Source organism: Oncorhynchus gorbuscha, linkage group LG06, assembly GCF_021184085.1.
Source record: "Oncorhynchus gorbuscha isolate QuinsamMale2020 ecotype Even-year linkage group LG06, OgorEven_v1.0, whole genome shotgun sequence".
NCBI lineage: Eukaryota > Metazoa > Chordata > Actinopteri > Salmoniformes > Salmonidae > Oncorhynchus > Oncorhynchus gorbuscha.
In genome coordinates, this window is record NC_060178.1 from 83,304,120 (window position 1) to 83,324,869 (window position 20,750).

Here is a 20,750-nt window from a genome sequence, read left to right on the forward strand (position 1 = left end):
TCATCACAATTCTATTTCAGAGATCTACGGACAGTTCTTTGGAATTCATGGTATAGTTTCTGCTCTGAAATGCACTGTCAACTGTGGGACCTTAGACAGGTGTGTCCAATCAATTGAATTGGCCACAGGTGGACTCCCAAGTTGTGACATCGATGATCGGTCCCACTATTTGAAGTGCATCTTATGAAGACTTCATAAGCACTGCATAAATGGGTCACAAATCTGTAACTGTATTTCATGCTCCATAAGATAAAAAAAGTGAATATAAATAGATTTGTAACATGGCATAACTGTGACAATCTTTATAGAGCATGATATACAGTTATAGATGATTTGAGAAGCATCTATGTAGTGCTTATGAAACCAAAAGATGCACTTCAAATAAAGCGGGACTGGATGATCAAAGGAAAGTTAACAAACCTGAGCTCAATTTGGAGCGTCATAGCAAAGGTGTGTGTGAATACATCACAGTACCAGTCAAAAGTTTAGACATACCTACTCATTCCAGGGTTTTTATTTGTACTATTTTCTACATTGTAGAATAATACTGAAGACCAAACTAGGAAAAAAAATGCATTTGGAATCATGCAACCAAGTGTTACACAAATCAAAAAAATGTATTTTATGAGATTCTTCAAAGTAGACACCCTTTGCCTTGACAGCTTTGCACAATTTTGGCATGCTCTCAACAAGCTTCATGAGGTAGTCACCTGGAATGCATTAATTAACAGGTGTATGAAACTTGCTCTCATGAGGACCGCCACAGGAAAGGAAGACGAGTTACCTCTGCTGCAGAGGACAAGTTCATTAAAGTTACCAGCGTCAGAAATGCAGCCCAATTTGGTGTTACTTGATGTGTCAAGTAACAGACATCTCAACATCAACTGTTCAGAGGAGACTGCGTGAATCAGGCATTCATGGTCGAATTACTCCAAAGAAACCACGACTAAAGAACACCAATAAGAAGAAACTTGCTTGGGCCAAGAAACATGAGCAATGGACATTAGATTGGTGGAAATCTGTCCTTCAGTCTGATGAGCCCAAATTTGAGATTTTTGGTTCCAACCGCCATGTCTTTGTGAGCAGAGTAGGTGAACGGATGTTCTCCGCATGGGTGGTTCCCACCGTGAAACTGGAGGTGTGATGGCGCTTTGCTGGCGACATTGTCAGTGATTTTATTTAGAATTCAAGGCACACTTAACCAGCATGGCCATCTGGTTTGCGCTTAGTGGGACTATCATTTTTTTTTCAACAGGACAATGACGCAACATACCTCCAGTCTGTGTAAGGGCTATTTGACCAAGGAGAGTGACAGAGCACTGCATCAGATGACCTGGCCTCAAACAATCCCCCGACCTCAACGCAATTGAATGGTTTGGGATCAGTTGGACCACAGAGTGAAGGAAATGCAGCCAACAAGTGCTCAGCATGTGAGAATTCCTTCAAGACTGTTGGAAAAGCATTGCAGGTGAAGCTCATTAAGAGAATGCCAAGAGTGGCTACTTTTAAAAAAAAAATCAAAATATATTTTAGATTCTTCAAACACTTTGTTATTTCATAGTTTTGATGTCTTTATTCTACAATGTACAAGTAGTAAAAAAAAGAAGAAACTAATGAGTAGGTGTCCAAACTTGACTGGTACTGTATGTAAAATTGATTTCTGCTAATTATTTTAAATGTGCAAAAAATTTCTACAAATTATTTCGCTTTATCATTACGTGGTTGATGGGTGAGAAATGTAAGCCATTTTGAATTCAGGCTGTACCACAAAGGAATAGTTTCTGAAGGCACTGTACCACAAATGCCTCATTTGCTAAGTTCACTGTATGATACAGTGCTCTCCATTACTCAGCCTGTATGATCTTTAGCACAGTAAACTTTATCCCAATTCTAGCTCCAAGACAGATGCAATTTTTAAAAACCTAGCGTGCTGATTTATTGGCACACTGAACCATACTGCGCACCATCATTTAAAAACTGTGGGTAGTGCTAGAGGTCGTAACTAATTACCACAGCAACTAAATCAAACCCCACAATTCATCTTAAAAATATGATTCTAACCTTAAAGACCAAAAAGCAAATGTTCATGAATTTTTACAATATAGTCATAATTGGCTATATCTGAATACTCCAATCTTTATGCAACATTTTCAGGGGGCCCGTTTTGGCTCATGAGTGCTACTTTCAAAACGACTGGCTGGAATTATTGGACTCTTCTCTGAACCCCCCTGCACTTTAACCCGTGCTAGCAATGACTTTCAAGTCTAAGGGCTAAATTCAATCAGATGGTGTCAGAGGTGGTACTGTGTTAGAGCTGTCAAATCCACATGCGGCTCCTTGCGTTACCGTACCACGGACAATGCGATTGTATGCAACGAAACCACCCGATTTTATAATTCCGCAGCCGCGCTATAAATTCATCCATCCTTGTTACATTCAAACACTATAATTAAACTGAGGCATGTTTTCGCGTTAATTTGGATGGGGGGGGGGGTTTATAGCCTAACATCAATGGTTTGACATTTTAGTCATTTCTATCATCGATAGAGCCTACACTTCTATCGCCGTTTTCAACTTCTAACATGGTAGAGATGAGGGGATTGTTTGACACGAGCAGCTGTTCACCGATTTGTCAACTCATACCGCAGTTACACATCCAAAATCGCCACATAATCTGCTATGCAGATGTCGGCAAACACAAATTAATGCTCGATCTGATTGAATCAAGCCGTAAAGCGTAGAAAAAAATGCAGACAGAAGAGTGGAAATTACCTAACAATAGTAGTAATTAACTAAAATGTGCATTATAGCTAATGGTCTTGAAATGATCTTAAACTGAGACACAGAATTAAATATAAAATGTATTAAGTAAAATGTACAATAGTTGGTTAGCCTATGCAACTGCTCAAATATATACTTTTTATTCCACTCTTTGAGACTGGAAAATATTTTAAGTAGGTACTTTTTCTGAACATGTGAAAACATTCAAATACAAAACAAATCTTCAAGACTTGAACGTTTGGTTTAGAATGGTGATTACTCCTGTTTAGAACATCCCCCTCAGTCCACTCCGTCTCAAGCCCATGCCTCCTGAGTTACCATAGAAACCGCCGCCGCGGCCTAAAACCAACCAGGAAATAAATTCAGAAATGGCATTAAACATTGATTCAACCATTGTTGTCTGAGTGTTTACTGAAATACAGGCAGGTGAGAGAAGAAACTTACCCATTTCAGATGCTCCACTAGCAGTTGAGTTTAAGAAGAGCTCAATGTATCGATGTTCTGCAGAACAAAAATAAATAAATACCCTTTAAAAAAGGTTCTATTTTATGGTTCATTTTGAGAGTGGGGTAATCATAACGGGGTAAAACGAAGTAGGGATCCACGTACGCATGTGATTCTTGTCCTTTGACATAGCTGAAACAGCATCTTCATGAGACCTAAACTCAACATCGGCCTCGCCTGTGGATTTCCCATTTGGTCCAAAGTCGATATGAACTCGCACAGGAGTCAATGGGGAGAAGAACTAAACCAAAAAGGAACACGCATACACACCAAAGAGTAAGGGGCTGCTCTGACCACCATGATTGTATAAATTCAAGTTACATAATTGGACTGTCAATATTTACTTTAAAATGTGTTGACATCATTGGAAGGAGAAATGAGAGTGATTATGGGTACTAGAGAAATGTGATTCTTACATTGGCTATGTCTCCCTCAGTGGCACGGAAAGGCAGGCCCCTCATGTGTACAAAATGGCCACTATGGAAGCCGCTGTGGGAACCGCTGTGGGAGCTATGATCACCTGCACCACCATAGCCATGGCCACCTATAGCTGCAAACCAAGCACAGAATACATTTTCCTGAGAAGGAAATGGAGGCACACCTTCAGTGTGACATTAAAAAGGAAAGAGCATAGCTTACCTCTTCCTCTATCGCCCCTTATTCGGTCATCAAACATGCCATTGCCAAAACAGTAATTACTGAAGCCATTGTAGTTGTCAAACCCGCCATAGCCTACGTGAATAAACACAAAGAATAGGGAATCAATTATCATATTTTCAGACCATTGGCCATTCTCAATCCAGTCCATTCAAACACTAAATTGACTTCACTAACCAAAACTATTGCACATACCCCCACTGTAGCCTCCTCCACGCATTTGGTCCAAAAGAGCACCCCCCCGTCCTGGACCAGGGAAGAACCCACCTCGCTCCATCATGGGCCTGTCGTAGGGACTGGGTCTCTGCCCCATCATCCTTCTGGGGAGCTCATAGTAAGCTCGGATCTCATTCCGGCTGCTCTTAAAGATTTCTATGTACCTGAATGGGTTTAAATGCAGGTGGGGTTATGACAAGAACACTACACGGGACAATAGCCATATGGAAAACATCAGCAGACAAGACATTGTGCATGATTTCATATGGGCAACTTTATCTAAGCCAAATAGTTGGGGTCAAACAGATAGCTTTATTGTATATCTAGAGGGGCAAGGAATAATACAATTTATTAATTTTAGCAATAGCAGTAACAATATGGCACAGCTTTCACATAATCTGCTAATATTACAGCAGGTTTTGACTTTGCACTTTCATCATGTATTAGAAGGCACTCTGACATAAATAGCCTAGTTCCCACAATTCAGCTATTAACAGCTCTATGGTGGTACTGTCATACAATATCTATTGTACTGTCAAAGCTCTCAATTCTGCAGCACTGATCTTAATTCCCTTTTCCCCCATTGCACTGCTTGACAAATAAATTCAATGGAAGACAATGCCCAGATTAAGCATGGTAACTGTCCAAGTAACAAAAAAATTTATTCAGTGTGATTTATGAATGATCATACCATCTTTAACTTATAGGAAAGATGCATGACCCCCCGCCCCATATTAGTCATAAAATTAATACCCAGCCCAGACTTTCCGTCCCCACCTGTGCCCTATTCTTTCCTTGTGTTTCCCCAGTGCCTTTTCTGCTATCTCCTTTGAGGCAAACTGCACGAAGGCTTCCCCTGTGCTCCTCCCCTGGTAGTCCATCGGCAATGTTATCCCATTTGGCACGATTTTCAACCCTTTAACCCAAGGACAAATAACCCCACAAGGGGAGACATGTTAAAAGCTGCAACATTCCCATATATACAAAAGAAAAACCCTTTCCGCTTTTATTTGACTATTTCAATGTGATATCTCTTAGTATTAGACACACCAAAAGACCCAAGAACATACTGCTGAACTTTATTCATGAACACATTGACTTCATGTTATTCAAAGAACAGTAACATCAGAGCAGCATCTTGCCATCCAGAAGATGTGGTGACTTTGCATGTGGTTTTATAAACAGATATTTGTACATTTGTGTGCATGTATGGTATTGAACTATAAGAGATTGAATATCAAGCTATACTAAGTCACCACATTCTTATAAAACCAAATACGGATTTAATTATTTTGAATTGTATTTGCTTGTCATGCACTTACTTGAATGCCTGAAAACTCTAATCCAGCAATAGGCCTGTTTTTGCATTCATAGTTTAAGACATACACTTTGTTCATAGACACCTTACTAAAGCAACGCTATGTATGTACCTGCAAAGAACTGCACTATCTCCTCCTTACTGCATCCAAAAGGAAGTCCCCGGAGACGTATCATACACCCGCTGCAGCTGTCGTAGTCAGTAGGGCCGCTGCGTTTCAACACCCAGTCCATCTCGCTACGGTTTGACTTGAAAACTACAAGACCGGACAGGAACGGCAAGGATTGACATTAAGGTCTGAAAGGTACTCTGTAGGTGGGCAAGTTTTGGGGCTTTTTTGGTTGTCCATCATGGGTATTTTTTGGTTGCCTCAGACTATGATCACTTGCCCGAAAGTATAAAATTAAGTATTTGCACAAACACATTGGGGAGGAATCAGAAAGACCAGACTAGAGGTCAAACGATTAAATCGTAATGGCTGATTAATTAGGGCCGATTTCAAAGTTTTCACAACAATCGTAAATCTGTATTTTTGGACAAAGATTTTTTTTTACACCTTTAATATTCTTTATTTAACTAGTCAAGTCAGTTAAGAACATTTTATTTTCAATGATGGCCTAGGAACGGTGGGTTAACTGCCTCATTCAGTGGCAGAACAGATTTTCACCGTGTCAGCTCGGGGGATCCAATCTTGCAACCTTACAGTTAACTAGTCCAACGCAATAACGACCCGCCTCTCTCTCGTTGCAGAGTTCCTGTTACGCGAATGCAGTAAAGCCAAGGTAAGTTGCTAGCTAGTTAAACGTATCTTATAAAAAACAATCAATCATAATCACTAGTTAACTACACATGGTTGATGATATTACTAGATATTATCTAGCGTGTCCTGCGTTGCATATAATCTGACTGAGCATACAAACATACAAGTATCTAAGTATCTGACTGAGCGGTGGTAGGCAGAAGCTGGCGCGTAAACATTCATTCAAACAGCACTTTCGGGCATTTCGCCAGCAGCTCTTTGTTGTGCATCAAGCATTGCGCTGTTTATGACTTCAAGCTTATCAACTCCCGAGATGAGGCTGGTGTAACCGAAGTGAAATGGCTAGCTAGTTAGCGCACGCTAAAAGCGTTTCAAACGTCACTCGCTCTTGAGCCTTGGCGTGGTTGTTCCCCTTGCTCTGCATGGGTAACGCTGCTTCGAGGGTGGCTGTTGTCGTTGTGTTCCTGGTTCGAGCCCAGGGAGGTGCGAGGTGAGGGACGGAAGCTATACTGTTACGCTGGCAATTCTAAAGTGCCTATAAGAACATCCAATAGTCAAAGGTTAATGAAATACAAATGGTATAGAGGGAAATAGTCCTATAATAACTACAACCTAAAACTTCTTACCTGGGAATATTGAAGACTCATGTGAAAGCTGGTGGTTCCTTTTAACATGTTCTTATGTTCTGAGCAAGGAACTTAAACATTAGCTTTCTTACATAGCACATATTGCACTTTTACTTCTCCAACACTTTGTTTTTGCATTATTTAAACCAAATTGAACATGTTTCATTATTTATTTGAGGCTAAATTGATTTTCTTGATGTACTATATTAAGTTAAGTGTTCATTCAGTATTGTTGTAATTGTCATTAATCGGTATCGGCCTTTTTTGGTCCTCCAATAATCGGTATCGGTGTTGAAATTATAAAAATCGGTCGACCTCTAGACCAGACTACTGAAACACTTTTTATTTTGGTTATCATCAGTAAAATATAATAATAAATCACCTGCCCAATGGGGCAACCTCTGAGCAGGCTCAACTTGCGCAACTGCTCAGATCACTTGTCCCGGACAACCCTTCATGTCAATCCTTGGGCAGGCAATGTCAGTCATAATATACTGAATAACAACTAGCTGACTGATTGAGAAGTCTAAATGTGACGACAGACAGATTAGAGATCTGTCAGACAAAATACCTTCAATATAGCGATGACCCATGTGTTTCCTATCCTTTGCTATGGCTTTTTTAAAATCCTCTGCTGATTTCAGCTCCACGAAAGCTTCTCCACTGGGCCTTCCTTCTTTGGAAAACGTGAAGCACACTCCATTCACTTTCCCGACGATGTTACAATCTGCAAGAGATACACAAGATTATCTTCATTTGAGCCTTCTTCATTGAGCCTTCATTCTTCCAGCCAGGTGCAAACAAACGATAAAGTGACTACTGAATGCCACCACTTTCAGTTTTTTGAACGTGGCCTACTCACCAGAGAAGAACCCTGCCACCTCTTCCTGGGTGCAGGACCAAGGCAAGCCACGAATTCTCACCACATACCCATCATCATTCACAGACATAGTCTCTTCCTCTGGACCATGGTTAAAAAGGACAATACAAGTCTTCATTAACGTTAGCAATATTGTGTATAAAATTTACAACCTTACTAAAGTACTAGCTAGGCCTACATGTGGAATTAGATTTCCTAGTAATTAACATGAGCTAGCTAACGTTAATTGTTAACTAGTTAAACCAGCTAATGTTAGTTGTTTGCCTCAAGGTCGATTGCATCTTCTTGTGACTTTGGCGAACCTCGCAATTATTGACTAGTTTAACTTAACTAGCTACAAGGTTACCGGTCTTTTTTTTTGACTATACAACTCGAACGTTAGCTAGAATGAAATCAGAGATTCATTTCTCACTCAAGCGCTGTTAATTGGGTTCTGTCATTATAGATGTCCTTGATAGTTTACTGACTCTGTGACTAAAACACCAATTTCCATAAACTATCCAGATCGATGGTATGTTTTCGACAATACATTATTAGCTATCTAGCTAGCCAGTCTTGTTCCGGAGTAGACGCTAAATAACGTTAGCTAGCTAGCCAAATCATGCTAAGCTAGCTAGCTAGGACATCGCAACGGTCAAACGGTCTAGGTCAGAAAACAAAACTGTCCATCCAGTTCCGAAAATATATCCATTCCAAAGCGAACAAAAAAAGCATTATATATTTCAATAGGAAGCCACAAACATTTTGGGAATAAAATGATAAAACGCGTCTTACAATTTATTTTCCCCGGTCTTAGTTCTTCTCAGGTGACAGGGAGTTCCGCAGCAGGTAATGTCGCGAGAACATAAAACCTCTTCTACCAACAGCCGCCCTCTAAAACGCAGCGGCGCAACATCGCGAGACTTCTGGGAACGCTTACCAAATCTACCAAAGGCCCAGATTCACAAAACGTTCTTAATTGCAATTTTCCCTTAACTATACACTTAAGAAGAAAGTTAAGCAAAGTTGCTATTCCTCAAGAAGGTTCTTGGAAATGTTCTTATGTTTCTCCTTAAACTAAAAATTAAGAATAAATTATATTATTGAAAATAAAATTATTAATTCCAAGAAAGCTAAACCCTTGTCTTAAGCAGGGCAGTCAGAATAAAAGCTCCTGAAAGCCATTGAACATGTTTAATTCACACAAACTTTATCTGAAAATTTTACTATTGATTATTTTACACCCAAGAACATGTTTTAGAACAATACTCTCAGTAAGAAATATGCTAACATGATTGCCATTGCTAGATAAATAGCTTGCTAAAACGGTTGCCTTGCAACAACCACATAACATTTGTAAGAATATATTTGAGAAGTTCCTAAAAAAAAATCATTCAATATTAAGATACTGTTGAGGAAGTGCACTTACGAACTATTTTATTAACTTGTTGTTTTTCTTAATAAGCTTCTTAAGTTTTTGCGTATGAAGTGTTTTGTGAATCTGGGCCCAGGTCGGGATTTGTAGTTTGAGAAGTCAATAAGAGAAGTGAAAAAAATATTAATTAGTTGTTACTTTTCACTAAATCTAAAGGCACAACCTAGATTCAAGCCAATGTCTTAAGTAGTTGAACATGTTATTACTCCAACCTCGTTAAAGCGACAAATTGCCAAGTTTTCATTCTCGTCAAAAACAACTCTATATCGAAGGAGTGACTTTGATGATTTGCACATGCGTAGTTCGGCGCGAGACGACCGTTGGACCCGATGACGTGTTTAACGAATGTTATTTTTTTTTATATATAAACAAAATCAATACAAAAAGTACATGGGGGAACACAATAATATAGAAATATAGAAAGGACAATTGGGCTAGGGGATACAATATCACATTACACAAGGACCTTAAGGGACATACACACACTTAGACATAACATACATAACAGCTTTTTTGTTGGTAGAATATTTGTCGTAAAATTTAGTTCAATTTATTTTGTAAGGTAAGAAAATGTTTTATTTATAAATGTACATTTGTGAATATGACATTTGGCCAAAATAATAATTAAATTAATTACCTATAATTGTTTCATATTGGCACTCCCCAGTAGGTGCAGTTCTCCATAGGAATTAATAGAATTCTACAGTATTTCAATTAGAATGTTTGAATGACAAATTTACATGTATTTAGGTATATGTTTGTTGTAATGGGGACAGTACTTTTTCATGTTTTATTTTTATGTTTAGGTCACAATATGTAAAAGTATGCATTAAGGTATCTGTAATAGAATACATGTGGCAAAAATGTATGTAGACATTAATAAATACATATATTTTTACAGCGGCGAGTGCCAAGATGGAGGAATGGTGGCTTTAATACAGTGCCCCCTATCTATCATCTAGTGTATATATAAATAATTAACCGCAAAGGCTGTTGAAGAATGGTGCGCACACGGTTTTGGGGAAATGTGTCTTTCAGTACAAACCTTCACATAACCTAGCAAATGTGGAATCAAACTGAACGCACCCCTGTTTAAGATAGGTTCCTCTCCTTGTGATTTTGAAAAAATAAAATAAAAATGAACCCAGGGCAGATGCGTACCGAGAGATAGCTACACCTGTCCGTTTCTATTAAATCAATTAAATATCGTATTCATCTGCACTACCTAAAAAGACAGACAAGAGCACTATTTCAAGGTGGGCCTATTCTATTGGGGCGATTGTCTAGCCAAGCCAGCACTATCAAGTGAGTGCAGACGAAGAAAAGGAGAGGAAGCAATGGACTTTAGACTTTTGGGATGATACACCCACTGGTTAAAGTCCATTTGGAGGCGTGCAGCTGTTAAACTTCTGCACTTCTCACTGGGAAATCAGCATAGGCCACTCTAATAAGTAATGGAGATTCCAGTATTCATTGTTGATGCATTTACCAATTTACCTTTCAAAGGAAATCCTGCAGCAGTTTGTCCCCTTTTACATGCAAGTATACTTTCTTTATACATAATTACATCTTATGACATATTATCATGTATTGCTGAATAATCAACATTAGTATTTGCTTTAAGTTATCTAACCAGTAATCATGCAAAAAAAAAATGTTGACTGTTCTCAACCAAACAGGAATTGCAGGATGATATGTACCAGAAAATTGCTGCTGAGATGAACCTGTCAGAGACTGCCTTCATCATAAGTCTAAATTCAAAAGATGACTTCAGCTCAGGTATCTTTTTCGAGACATTCTGAAATAGAGTTGAAACTGTACTCTATTTCTGTGCAGAAGTTTTCCAAATCTGCCATCTGGTGGTACTCTATTTTATTGCAATTAACCAAGAGGGGGTGATTGATGCCAATGAGAATGAGAGTATATGGGACTCAGGAAAGAAAAGGTAAATCAACTCATCATAACATCCTGAGATTACTGACATGGGAACTTGTATGTATTTTGGTATGTGTTGTATTGAAGGAGCACGCTTCCGCTTGCGTTGGTTCAGCCCCACCAATGAGGTTCCTCTGTGTGGACATGCCACCCTAGCTTCAGCTGCTGTACTGTTTTACAAAAAAAGTAAGAATGACTGTCATAATACAGTATCTCACATGTAAGCAAGTGAATGGCAACTAGTACAAACATATAGTGCAATTCAATTGTTTCTATCCAACAATTCCCTTCCTAAAGAAAATGTCAACACAACAGTGGTATTTGAGACTTTGAGTGGAGAGCTGTATGTGCAACAACAGGGGGAATCTATAGTGATGGATTTCCCTCTGAACAAACCTACTCCGCTGGTAGGTGATGAAATCAATGTGGTACATTCATGTTCAACATATATATATATATATATATATACACACTGTACACGTTATAAGTTTTGCATAAAAGCCTTTGCCTTTTAATGTAACTTCATATCCACAGGGTCTCAATGAATTTAAAGACATAGTTAATGTAAGTGCATCATCCTTCTTACCACTGTTTCTATCATTTATGGTGAAGAATTAAGATAATGTCCATCAGTCTGAATATGTATGTGCAGGCTGCTGTGGGAGACCAGCCGGTTCGAGAAGTGTGCCTCTGTGGCACCACCAAAAAGCTAATGGTGCGCCTTGCTGACACTTGTGACAGGTAAAAAAAAAAGTAAACACTTTACTTTATACATTATCACTGGTGCTGGGAAACAGGATGGAATGGCAAACTTCACTTGAAAGGGATTGAAAAAGTGACTGTTTGGTTTTAGGTCAGTGCTCACATCCCTGCAGCCAGACCCAGCAGTTCTTCTCCGTGTAAACACTGGAGGAAGGGTTAGGGGTCTGATTGTCACCATGATTGGAGCCCCTGGCTGTCAGCCTGGCTATGACTTCTACTCCAGAAACTTCTCCCCCTGGTTTGGGATTCCTGAGGACCCTGTGACTGGTAAGTACAGCGGACATTGGCAAGTCTTTTCTGTAGTATTTTAGAAAGTTTAATTTGGTTTGTTTTTACATCATTGCAGGCTCTGCACATACTGTCCTTGCAGGCTACTGGTCTGAGAAACTGGGCAAGAAAAAGATGCTGGGTGGGTAACAGTGGAGGCTGCTAAGGGGAGGACGGCTCATGACAACAGCTGGAACCGCACAAATGGAATGGCATCAAACACGTGGAAACCATGTGATTGATACCATTCCACTTACTCCGCTCCAGCCATTACCACAAGCCTGTTCTCCCCAATTAAAGGTGCCAACCAACCTTCTGCAGTGGGTAATGTAAACAGCATTGCAACATGGAGTTCAAATTCCATTGCACAGAACCCAATCAATTGACAGATATTGATGGACAGGTACATCTAGAGTCAAATAAATCCAATAAATAAATAATGTAAACATCATTCAAAGAACTACCACACTGCATTCTCCTCCTGTGTGACAGCCTATCAGTGCTCCAGTCGTGGTGGGGAGTTGGAGCTGGAACTACGGGATGATGGCAGACTGAATATCGCTGGCCAGGCTGTAACCGTCCTGCAAGGGATTCTAACTGTGTAAAGGCTATACTGTTCATGTCGACCTAGCCAAATAATCTGTAGACCTAGCTGTGGCTACAGATTATTTGAGTTTGAGATGAACAATTTGATACAATGGAATAGCCATTTAACAGATGCTGTTATCCAGAGCGATTTACAGGTTTGGGTTAAGTGCCATGCCAAGGGCACAGGCAGACTTTTCACCAAGTTGGCTCAGGATTCAAACCAGCGACTTCAGTTACTGGCCCAACGGTCTTTAACCGCTAGTCTACCTGCCACTCTAGTGAACACTCTGCATACAATCCTCACCATTTGTATTTGGACAGTAATCTTAATTTAAAATTTAGGCTCTTATAGTCCAGCATTTTGGATTTGAGATCAAGTTGAGTAGGAGGCGAGAATACAGAATGTCACTTAATGTGAGGGTATTTTCATACATATTGGTTGCAACACTATATACACAGAGCGTTGCCATTCTTTAAATTACTTATTTTGGTGTTCAAACCCTTGTTCATGTTTTATCTAAACTCTGGCACTGCAACATAAGCATGAGGAAGTGTATTGCTGGTTAGGGTAAGATTCTGATAACCAAGTGAAATCGCAAAAAAAGAAAGTGTCTGTAACCTCCTGTTCTCTACATGTGACCCCATGTATGGACTCAAAAATGCAGATTTGGTTCCAATAAAGAAAACTTCTCATTTAATAAGACAAAAGCCCTTCATGAATCGTGTCCCCACATTTTAAATCAGAATTTAAACAGTCTGGAATTTTACTGACAGGGACACAAGTGAAACAAAAATGTACAACACTTAAAATGATTTATTCACGTAGAAATTTTCAAAATTAACATCAATATAACAAGTAAAAGCTTGACAATCAGCACTGGCTCAGAAACAAGACTAATGACCAATCTTAATCTAACGGAGGTCTGTGAGGCAATGTCTGAGCAATTGCTACATAGCAGATTTAGTGTAAATGGTGCCTGTACTTCAACTTTCGAATGGTCACATTCTGTTGTAATAAAAATAATTAAAACAATAATACCACAAACATAGCTGCCATGGATTCTTGTTAAAAGATTAATTTAAAAATATAGAGCATACTATCAACTATTTCAAGTAATCAATATTGAGGAATCGATACATTGCTTGATTAGTCTAAAGGCTTATTTCCAGATGGTGAGTGGAGGAAAGGCAATGTTCTACCTCAGATGTCCCGTCACAGGTGCATGGTGGGTAATACCTCATGGGCTGCTGGAGGGAGCTGGAAGACGTGGGCCAGTTAAGACAAACACCCTGAGTGGTTTGAACAGTAATCATTATCAATCATCAAACAACTTAAACCTGTAAAACACTGATGTCTACTGCCATTGGCCTGGGGGATAGGTTTATGACAGTCATAAATACCTTTTCCCCCCCTTTTCCTCTCTCTACCCTACTGAGGTTACATTTGCAAAACCCTTGGTTTTCTGGGAACATCAGAAGGTGGGGGGAAATTAACTATATTCTGGTAATCTGACCAATGGAACATATGCAGTGGTACTTAATGAATATGATGTCAGTTCGGTTGTCATCTGAGACATTCTCAATGATCAGATGACAAACTCTACAGTGGAAAGTCTACACATTTGAGTTATCGAATTCACATGGAATTGTTGTTCAATTTAAATGTTTGAATATGAAATTATTCGTGATGGGATGAAATGTGATTTTAGCTTCTAATTTGTGAGATTTGGGTTTTCATAAGATAGGGCTCTGCTCAATCAGTGGCCCGCCCCTGTGAAGGGACATGGGCTATAAAACTTTTCAAACACGTCCTCCTCTCCCTTCCTATATAAGCCCTTGACGACAATGTAACCTCCTGTTCCGAGGATGTAGGACGACGGACCTATGTCAGAATGGTTCAGATAATAACTACAGAACGAAGCCAGCATCAGCTTTGGTTGCGAATGGCATGAACTTTGAACTCTTATTCACTACAGAAGTGATACCTCCTAGCCGTTGAGATAGCAACAGCAGATGCAACGAGGGTTAGGAAGGAACAGAGTATCCTGTCGATCACCTAACGACATTACTACAACGTATCAAATTGACAACCAGAGACATTCTTCAAAGGACCCGGTTTGGCATCACGGCCTTCCATCTCCCACCAACCTACCGAAGCGCAGCTCAGAGTGAATATTTATTGCATTTTCCTTTTCCAAATGGGCGGTAATTTAGAATGCATCAGATACTGTATTTACGATAGCACAGCTTCTCCCTGTGTCCCTCAGTCTTCCCGCTCTTTCACTCAAACCCAGCCCTTTTCCTTTGTGTAACAAGCTGTCATATCTGTTCCGCCCGCTAGGGACGTTTTCCTTTATGACGTAATTTGTAATCAAGGAAGATAACAGCTCTATAAATATTATTTTGTGGTGCCCGACTCTCGTTAATTACATTTACATGATTAGCTCAATCAGGTAATATTAATTACAGATATAAAAAAAAAAATGTATAGAATAGCTTGTCATATCACTTAATCCAGCATAGTCAAAGATACGACACTATACAACAAACATTATAGCACCTCCACAGCATCCATTCACCACTGTATTTCTCTCAGCCATGGTTAAGGCCATACTGGGCAGTGTAAAGGATATCATGCTCTCCTGTGTGAGGTGGTTGAGGAGTTTTTCCAGGGGGGCGTAGCGGCGCAGGGTGGGGGCCGAGCCCACCATGAGGAGCTTATGTTTAGCTCTTGTGATGGCCACATTCAGCCTCCTCCAGTCCTTCAGCAGCTCACCCAGCTGGCAACAGACGAGGTCTCACACAGATCAAAAATGTCATGACACATACAATATGTCCAATTTATATACAAATAACTCATGTTGAAATTTGCAGAGATTCTATTTGAACTATCCATCCAAAATTGAGGTACTTTGACAAAGGTCAAGATCAAGAGACATGGTCGGTTTAAGGTCAACTCACATTGCCTTCTGGGTGACTCCTGACAAAGGAAACGATGATGACGCTCTTGTCGCGGCCCTGGTACTTGTCCACAGTGTTGACCTCCACAGTGCTGAAGGCTGGCCCGGCTAGTAGGCCTGAGATGGCCTTCAGTTGTTGTCTGTAGGGAGCAATGACCCCGATGTCACTGGCCCTGCACCCAGCCTAGTAGAACACAAGGGTATAATTAAGCAATAAGGCCCGGGGGGGTGTGGTATATGGCCAACATACCACAGCTAAGGGCTGTTCTTATCCACAACATAGAGTGCTAGGACACAGCCCTTACCGTGGTATATTGGCCATTTATATCACAAATCCGAGGTGCCTTATTGCCATTATAAATTGGTTACCAACGTAATTAGAGTGGTAAAAATAAATGTTTGGTCATACCCATGGTATACAGTCTAATATAACATGGCTTTCAGACAATCCGTTAATAACAGGTTAGTTAGTGTAGTGCTACCTCTACATGTATCAATGCAGAGCAATCAAAACAGAGCACTGAGTGACATTTTGAACCAAAGGGGTGGGGGGGAACAAAGACAGTTCTGACACAGTACATACAATCTAACACAGTACATACAGTACATACACATACAATCTCTATCATTGCTGTGAGTCCAAGTAAATCGGATTAATTAATTGAAATTTGTGCATTTGTGCAAGCTCCCACCTTCAATAGCAAACTGACTAGGCCGTGCACCAGAGCAGCTTCTGTCTGGTTGCTGATTCCCCCCTGGTCAACCGTCTCCAGGGCTGGAACCTGTCAGTCAGAGCAGCAGTAAGGCACTCAAAGAAGAGGCATGCATATACAGGTCAAATAACATACAAAGGTCCAACACCGTTACACACATATACACACGTCAAACAAGCCGCACTTAAATGCTTATTTAAGTTTGTGGCATCATGTAAAATATAGCAATCAAAATAAAGAGTATTGTAAGAATAATATTGGCGCAAGAGACTGACCTGGGTGGTGTCCAGGAAGCAGACAGGGTTGAGAGGCTCCAGAGCTGCCTGGACCCAAGCCAGGTCCTCCGGCCGGCCCAGACTCAGCTCCAGCTCCCTCTGGACAGAGCCCTGGGAGGGCAGGGTCAGCATGGCGCTGGCCGTCCTCTCTGAGCCACACTCCAGCCTCCCTCCGTACATCAGAGTGTTACTTAGGGCCATGATTTTACTGTGGAGTCCACCATGAAATTTGTGTAAAAACGTTGGGTGTGACGAAAGGAAACAGTAACCATTGAGAAAAATAGATAAACAATAGAAAAACAAATTGATGCTGAAATAAATGTTTGAAATAGTTGACATGATTTTGTTAGGAAGAATAACCCACCTATTCATCCTGTACTGGACGTTCAGCTGGACTACAGCCTCACTTTTACGCTCGAGACGCTTGAATAGACTCTCGTCCATACCCAACAACCTGATGACGACTTGAAACATTAGAAATGGAGAGGAAACTCTACTCGAAGAGTCCACACTCTTATTGTATGTTTGGTTTCATCGATCTTGAGAGGAGGGGTCAGTGGTGGTTATAGGGATGTGTCTACTAGGGCTGGGAATTGCCAGGGACCTCAGGATACGATATTATAACGATATGTTGCCGTTAGAATCGCTATACATATTGAAATTCGATACTGTGATTTTTTTACGTCATGGAAATAAAACAAAATTGTGCTGAAAACAAATTGTCGCCCTATTTAAACAGATAGAGAACAAGCTATGAAGGGCAAATATTAATATTTTGGTGAAGATGGAGCAAAAATAATATTGCAATCTTGTCAAAACGATAACATCCCGGTGTAACTATCAATTTTTGACCCCATCACTGGAATCTACTCACCTAGCCTCTCTGTTCTGGACAATGGGGGACAGCTGTTGGTGGTCCCCCACCAGGACAAAGCGCTGGGCATAGAACAGGGGCCCAAGGCACACTGGCTGACTGATCTGGGACGCCTCGTCCACAATGCAAAAGTCAAAACGACGACGGGAGAAAATGGGGTGCTTTACACCCATGCACGTGGTGGCCACCACCAGCTATGGAGAGATGGGAGGGGTTATTACATAAAAGTGTTTGTATGAGAACTGTAGTCTCTCAATGGTTGTGTTCTGCCATCTTGTGAGAGTCCATTTGAACAATTGTAGATCATGCGATAGGGCTGTGGCAGTCATAAAATTGTCAGCAGGTGATTGTCAAGCAAATAACTGCCTGTCTCACAGTAATTGACAGTTAATTAACAAACACATTCAGGATCTCCTGGCTTCCACCCATAGCCTACAAGCCACTGATGCAGACATTTGGAAAATCTACATTTAAAAAGTCTAACAAATCCATGTAATAAACCATCACAATAAATCCATTATTTCTTTAAGATAGGCCTAAAGAAACATGAAGAAAATGTAGTCGATTTCAGAACAGAAAACTCAGTTGTCCTTATGTTAGGCCATGATCTGGCTATGCCATATAGCTGTGGGCTACACTAGTTCATTTAGCAGACAAGATTTGCTTACAATTCAGTGTCATTTTATTGTATGAAGAATACTAAAGGAAAAGGATAAAAGGAACACTTACGTGAGAATGCTATTCATTGACTACAGTTCAGCGTTCAACACCATAGTGCCCTCAAAGCTCATCACTAAGCTAAGGACCCTGGGACAAAACACCTCCCTCTGCAACTGGATCCTGACGGGATGCCCCCAGGTGGTAAGGGTAGGTAACAACACATCTGCAACGCTGATCCTCAACACGGGGGCCCCCTCAGGGGTGTGTGCTCAGTCCCCTCAAGTACTCCCTGTTCACCCGTGACTACATGGCCAGGCACGACACCATCATTAAGTTTGCCGATGACACAACAGTGGTAGGCCTGATCACTGACAACGATGAGACAGCCAATAGGGAGGAGGTGTGAGACCTGGCCACGTGGTCCCAGGACAACAACCTCTCCCTCAACGCGATCAAGACGAAGGAGATGATTGCGGAGGACCGAAGGACAGAGCACACCCCCATTCGCATCGACGGAGCAGGTTGAGAGCTTCAAGTTCCTTGGCGTCCACATCAAACGATCTTGGTCCAAACACAACAAAACAGTTGTGAAGAGGGCCCGACAAAGCCTATTTCCCCTCAGGAGAATGAAAAGATTTGGCATGGGTCCTCAGATCCTAAAAAGGTTCTACAGCTGCAACATCGAGAGCATCCTGACTGGATGCATCACTGCCTGGTATGGCAACTGCCCGGCCTCCGACCGCAAGGCACTACAGAGGGTAGTGCGTACGGCCCAGTACATCACTTGGGCCAAGCTTCCTGCCATCCAGGACCTCTATTCCAAGCGGCATCAGAGGAAGGCCCTAAAAATTGCCAAAGAAAATTGGCAAATACTCCAGCCACCCTAGTCATTGACTGTTCTTTGAGTTCGTGTGTCAGGGGGCTAGGGTCAGTCTGTTATATCTGGAGTACTTCTCCGGTGTGAATTTAAGATCTCTCTCTCACTATAACAGCCCTAATGGAACTGCTCTTCCTTAGCCTGGGTTAAGTGCAGCATAGTTGGGTGGCAGAGCATCGCTCTAAGTTGCCTCTTTCCCTCAGTTTAGCCCACTCACCTCCTTGTTGTAAAGATTCTCCAGCTCAGGGAGTGTGTGGATGCCGTTGGTCCGACACCTCTCCTCTGTGTAGGCCAGGATGTCTGGGTGGACCTTCTGAGCCCGGCCCAGACGCAGGAAGCCCACCTTGAACCTCCGGAGCTTTAGCAGGATGTTGTCCACAGCAGAGTGGGTGTAGCTGGTCAGCAGCACACTGAAGCCACATGCATGGAGAATACGCACCTGAGTAAGGACAGAGAGGAAGGAGACACAACAACCATTCCAATGTTGATCACATTCACACATACATTGCACGAACAAGGGTCACAGTTCGTAAATTGTGCAGAATGTACAGAAAAACTGATTAATTTACAAAGCTCAACACCCCTTGAATATGGCCGGCGTCATTAAACGTTGGCAAAGAAATAGTAATTAAATTGTTGCCAGCAGCACAGTTAATGCCACCAATGCTCTGGATAACATGAACAGCCTAACCAGCTCGTCTAGGGTGAGTAAAATGGTCAGTGACGTGTTCCCTCATTTGTGTCTGGAATTAGCTAGCAAGCTATCCAAAGTTATCCAGTTACCTTGGGTGCTTAACTACCGTGAGGTCAGAACGCTCGGGTCAACCATACTCCTCGGGCAGAGTGCGCACTGAACGCTCCGAGCTTAACGCTCTGAATTTACAAACGAACAATGTGACAACACTGAGCACTCTGGCACTCCAGATTGAATTTACAAAATACACCCAGAGTATCGAAGTACAACAGGGAAATGACAAACACTGCTCTTACCAGTGTACATATAGTGGTGGTTTTCCCAGTGCCAGGCATCCCAACTATGAGCGTATAATCTTTGGAGAGCAAAACCTTCTTCATGGCCTGTTTCTGAGGTTTGTTGAGCCCTGAGACAGAGATGAAACACCAAGTTAGTGTTACAGTTCACTGGAGAGCTTTGAAATTAAGTTAGCAAATAAATAAAATGTTAATATAAAAATGTAATAACTAAAGTGAGACAAAGGAGAGCGGGGAACAGGGGTGACCAATCAGGGGGGACACCTTTCAGGATGTTGGCGACTGTGTCCTTAGCTTCCCTGGGCAACACACTGCTGAGGTTGTCAATGAACTGAGGAGGGTGGAAATCCACAATCAGCTCCCTTAGTCTTTCACTGCAAAGGGGAGGTGGAGCCATGAGTTAATACCTACTATTAGAGGTATGAGGTAAGTTACTTCCATTTCAGGCAGTAGTACTGAACAGACCTTGAAGGAGACCTTTTCATCATCTTGGAGAGGTTGACCAGATGGGTGCTCAATCCCATTACCCCTTCGTCTTGGTCCAGTCGGAACACAACATCAGAGGAACACTTCGAAAGGTCCCTATGGAGATGAGGGGAACAGCTTCAACTTCAGAAGAATACACATACAAATAGCAACAAAAAAAACAGGCTAAAACACACACATATATACATATATATACATACACATACA

At 41.2% G+C, this 20,750-nt stretch overlaps 3 protein-coding genes across 6 annotated transcripts in view; 1 reads left to right on the plus strand and 2 right to left on the minus strand.

The window, feature by feature from the left end:
• Positions 1-2,848: 2,848 nt before the first annotated feature.
• On the minus strand, positions 2,849-8,719 carry hnrnph3 (heterogeneous nuclear ribonucleoprotein H3 (2H9)). Its single transcript, XM_046354310.1, has 11 exons — positions 8,517-8,719; positions 7,725-7,823; positions 7,434-7,589; positions 5,589-5,732; positions 4,936-5,074; positions 4,138-4,322; positions 3,925-4,017; positions 3,702-3,835; positions 3,391-3,526; positions 3,226-3,282; positions 2,849-3,120 (listed from the first exon to the last, which is right to left on the minus strand). Exons 2-11 carry the CDS (start codon positions 7,810-7,812, stop codon positions 3,047-3,049), a joined length of 1,206 nt encoding a protein of 401 aa, XP_046210266.1. The 5' UTR covers positions 7,813-7,823; positions 8,517-8,719; the 3' UTR covers positions 2,849-3,046.
• Positions 8,720-10,509: 1,790 nt separating this feature from the next.
• Positions 10,510-13,419, plus strand: LOC124038437 (phenazine biosynthesis-like domain-containing protein). Its single transcript, XM_046354311.1, has 9 exons — positions 10,510-10,694; positions 10,836-10,935; positions 11,179-11,277; positions 11,389-11,498; positions 11,626-11,655; positions 11,744-11,832; positions 11,945-12,120; positions 12,200-12,262; positions 12,613-13,419. The coding sequence occupies exons 1-9, from the start codon at positions 10,611-10,613 to the stop codon at positions 12,723-12,725; spliced, it is 864 nt and encodes a 287-aa protein (XP_046210267.1). The 5' UTR covers positions 10,510-10,610; the 3' UTR covers positions 12,726-13,419.
• An 85-nt stretch (positions 13,420-13,504) lies between these two features.
• dna2 (DNA replication helicase/nuclease 2) overlaps positions 13,505-20,750 on the minus strand; it is a 29,400-nt gene continuing 22,154 nt past the window's right edge. For all 4 annotated transcript variants that reach the window (XM_046354309.1, XM_046354307.1, XM_046354305.1 and 1 more), the window contains 11 exons: positions 20,523-20,639; positions 20,322-20,431; positions 20,058-20,167; positions 19,285-19,506; positions 17,531-17,724; positions 17,021-17,110; positions 16,657-16,864; positions 16,361-16,450; positions 15,670-15,852; positions 15,342-15,488; positions 13,505-13,975 (listed from right to left, as the gene is read on the minus strand). In XM_046354309.1, coding sequence (XP_046210265.1) covers positions 13,922-13,975; positions 15,342-15,488; positions 15,670-15,852; positions 16,361-16,450; positions 16,657-16,864; positions 17,021-17,110; positions 17,531-17,724; positions 19,285-19,506; positions 20,058-20,167; positions 20,322-20,431; positions 20,523-20,639 — 1,525 coding nt within the window. In that variant the 3' untranslated portion in view covers positions 13,505-13,921. The remainder of the gene's footprint in view (positions 13,976-15,341; positions 15,489-15,669; positions 15,853-16,360; positions 16,451-16,656; positions 16,865-17,020; positions 17,111-17,530; positions 17,725-19,284; positions 19,507-20,057; positions 20,168-20,321; positions 20,432-20,522; positions 20,640-20,750) is intronic.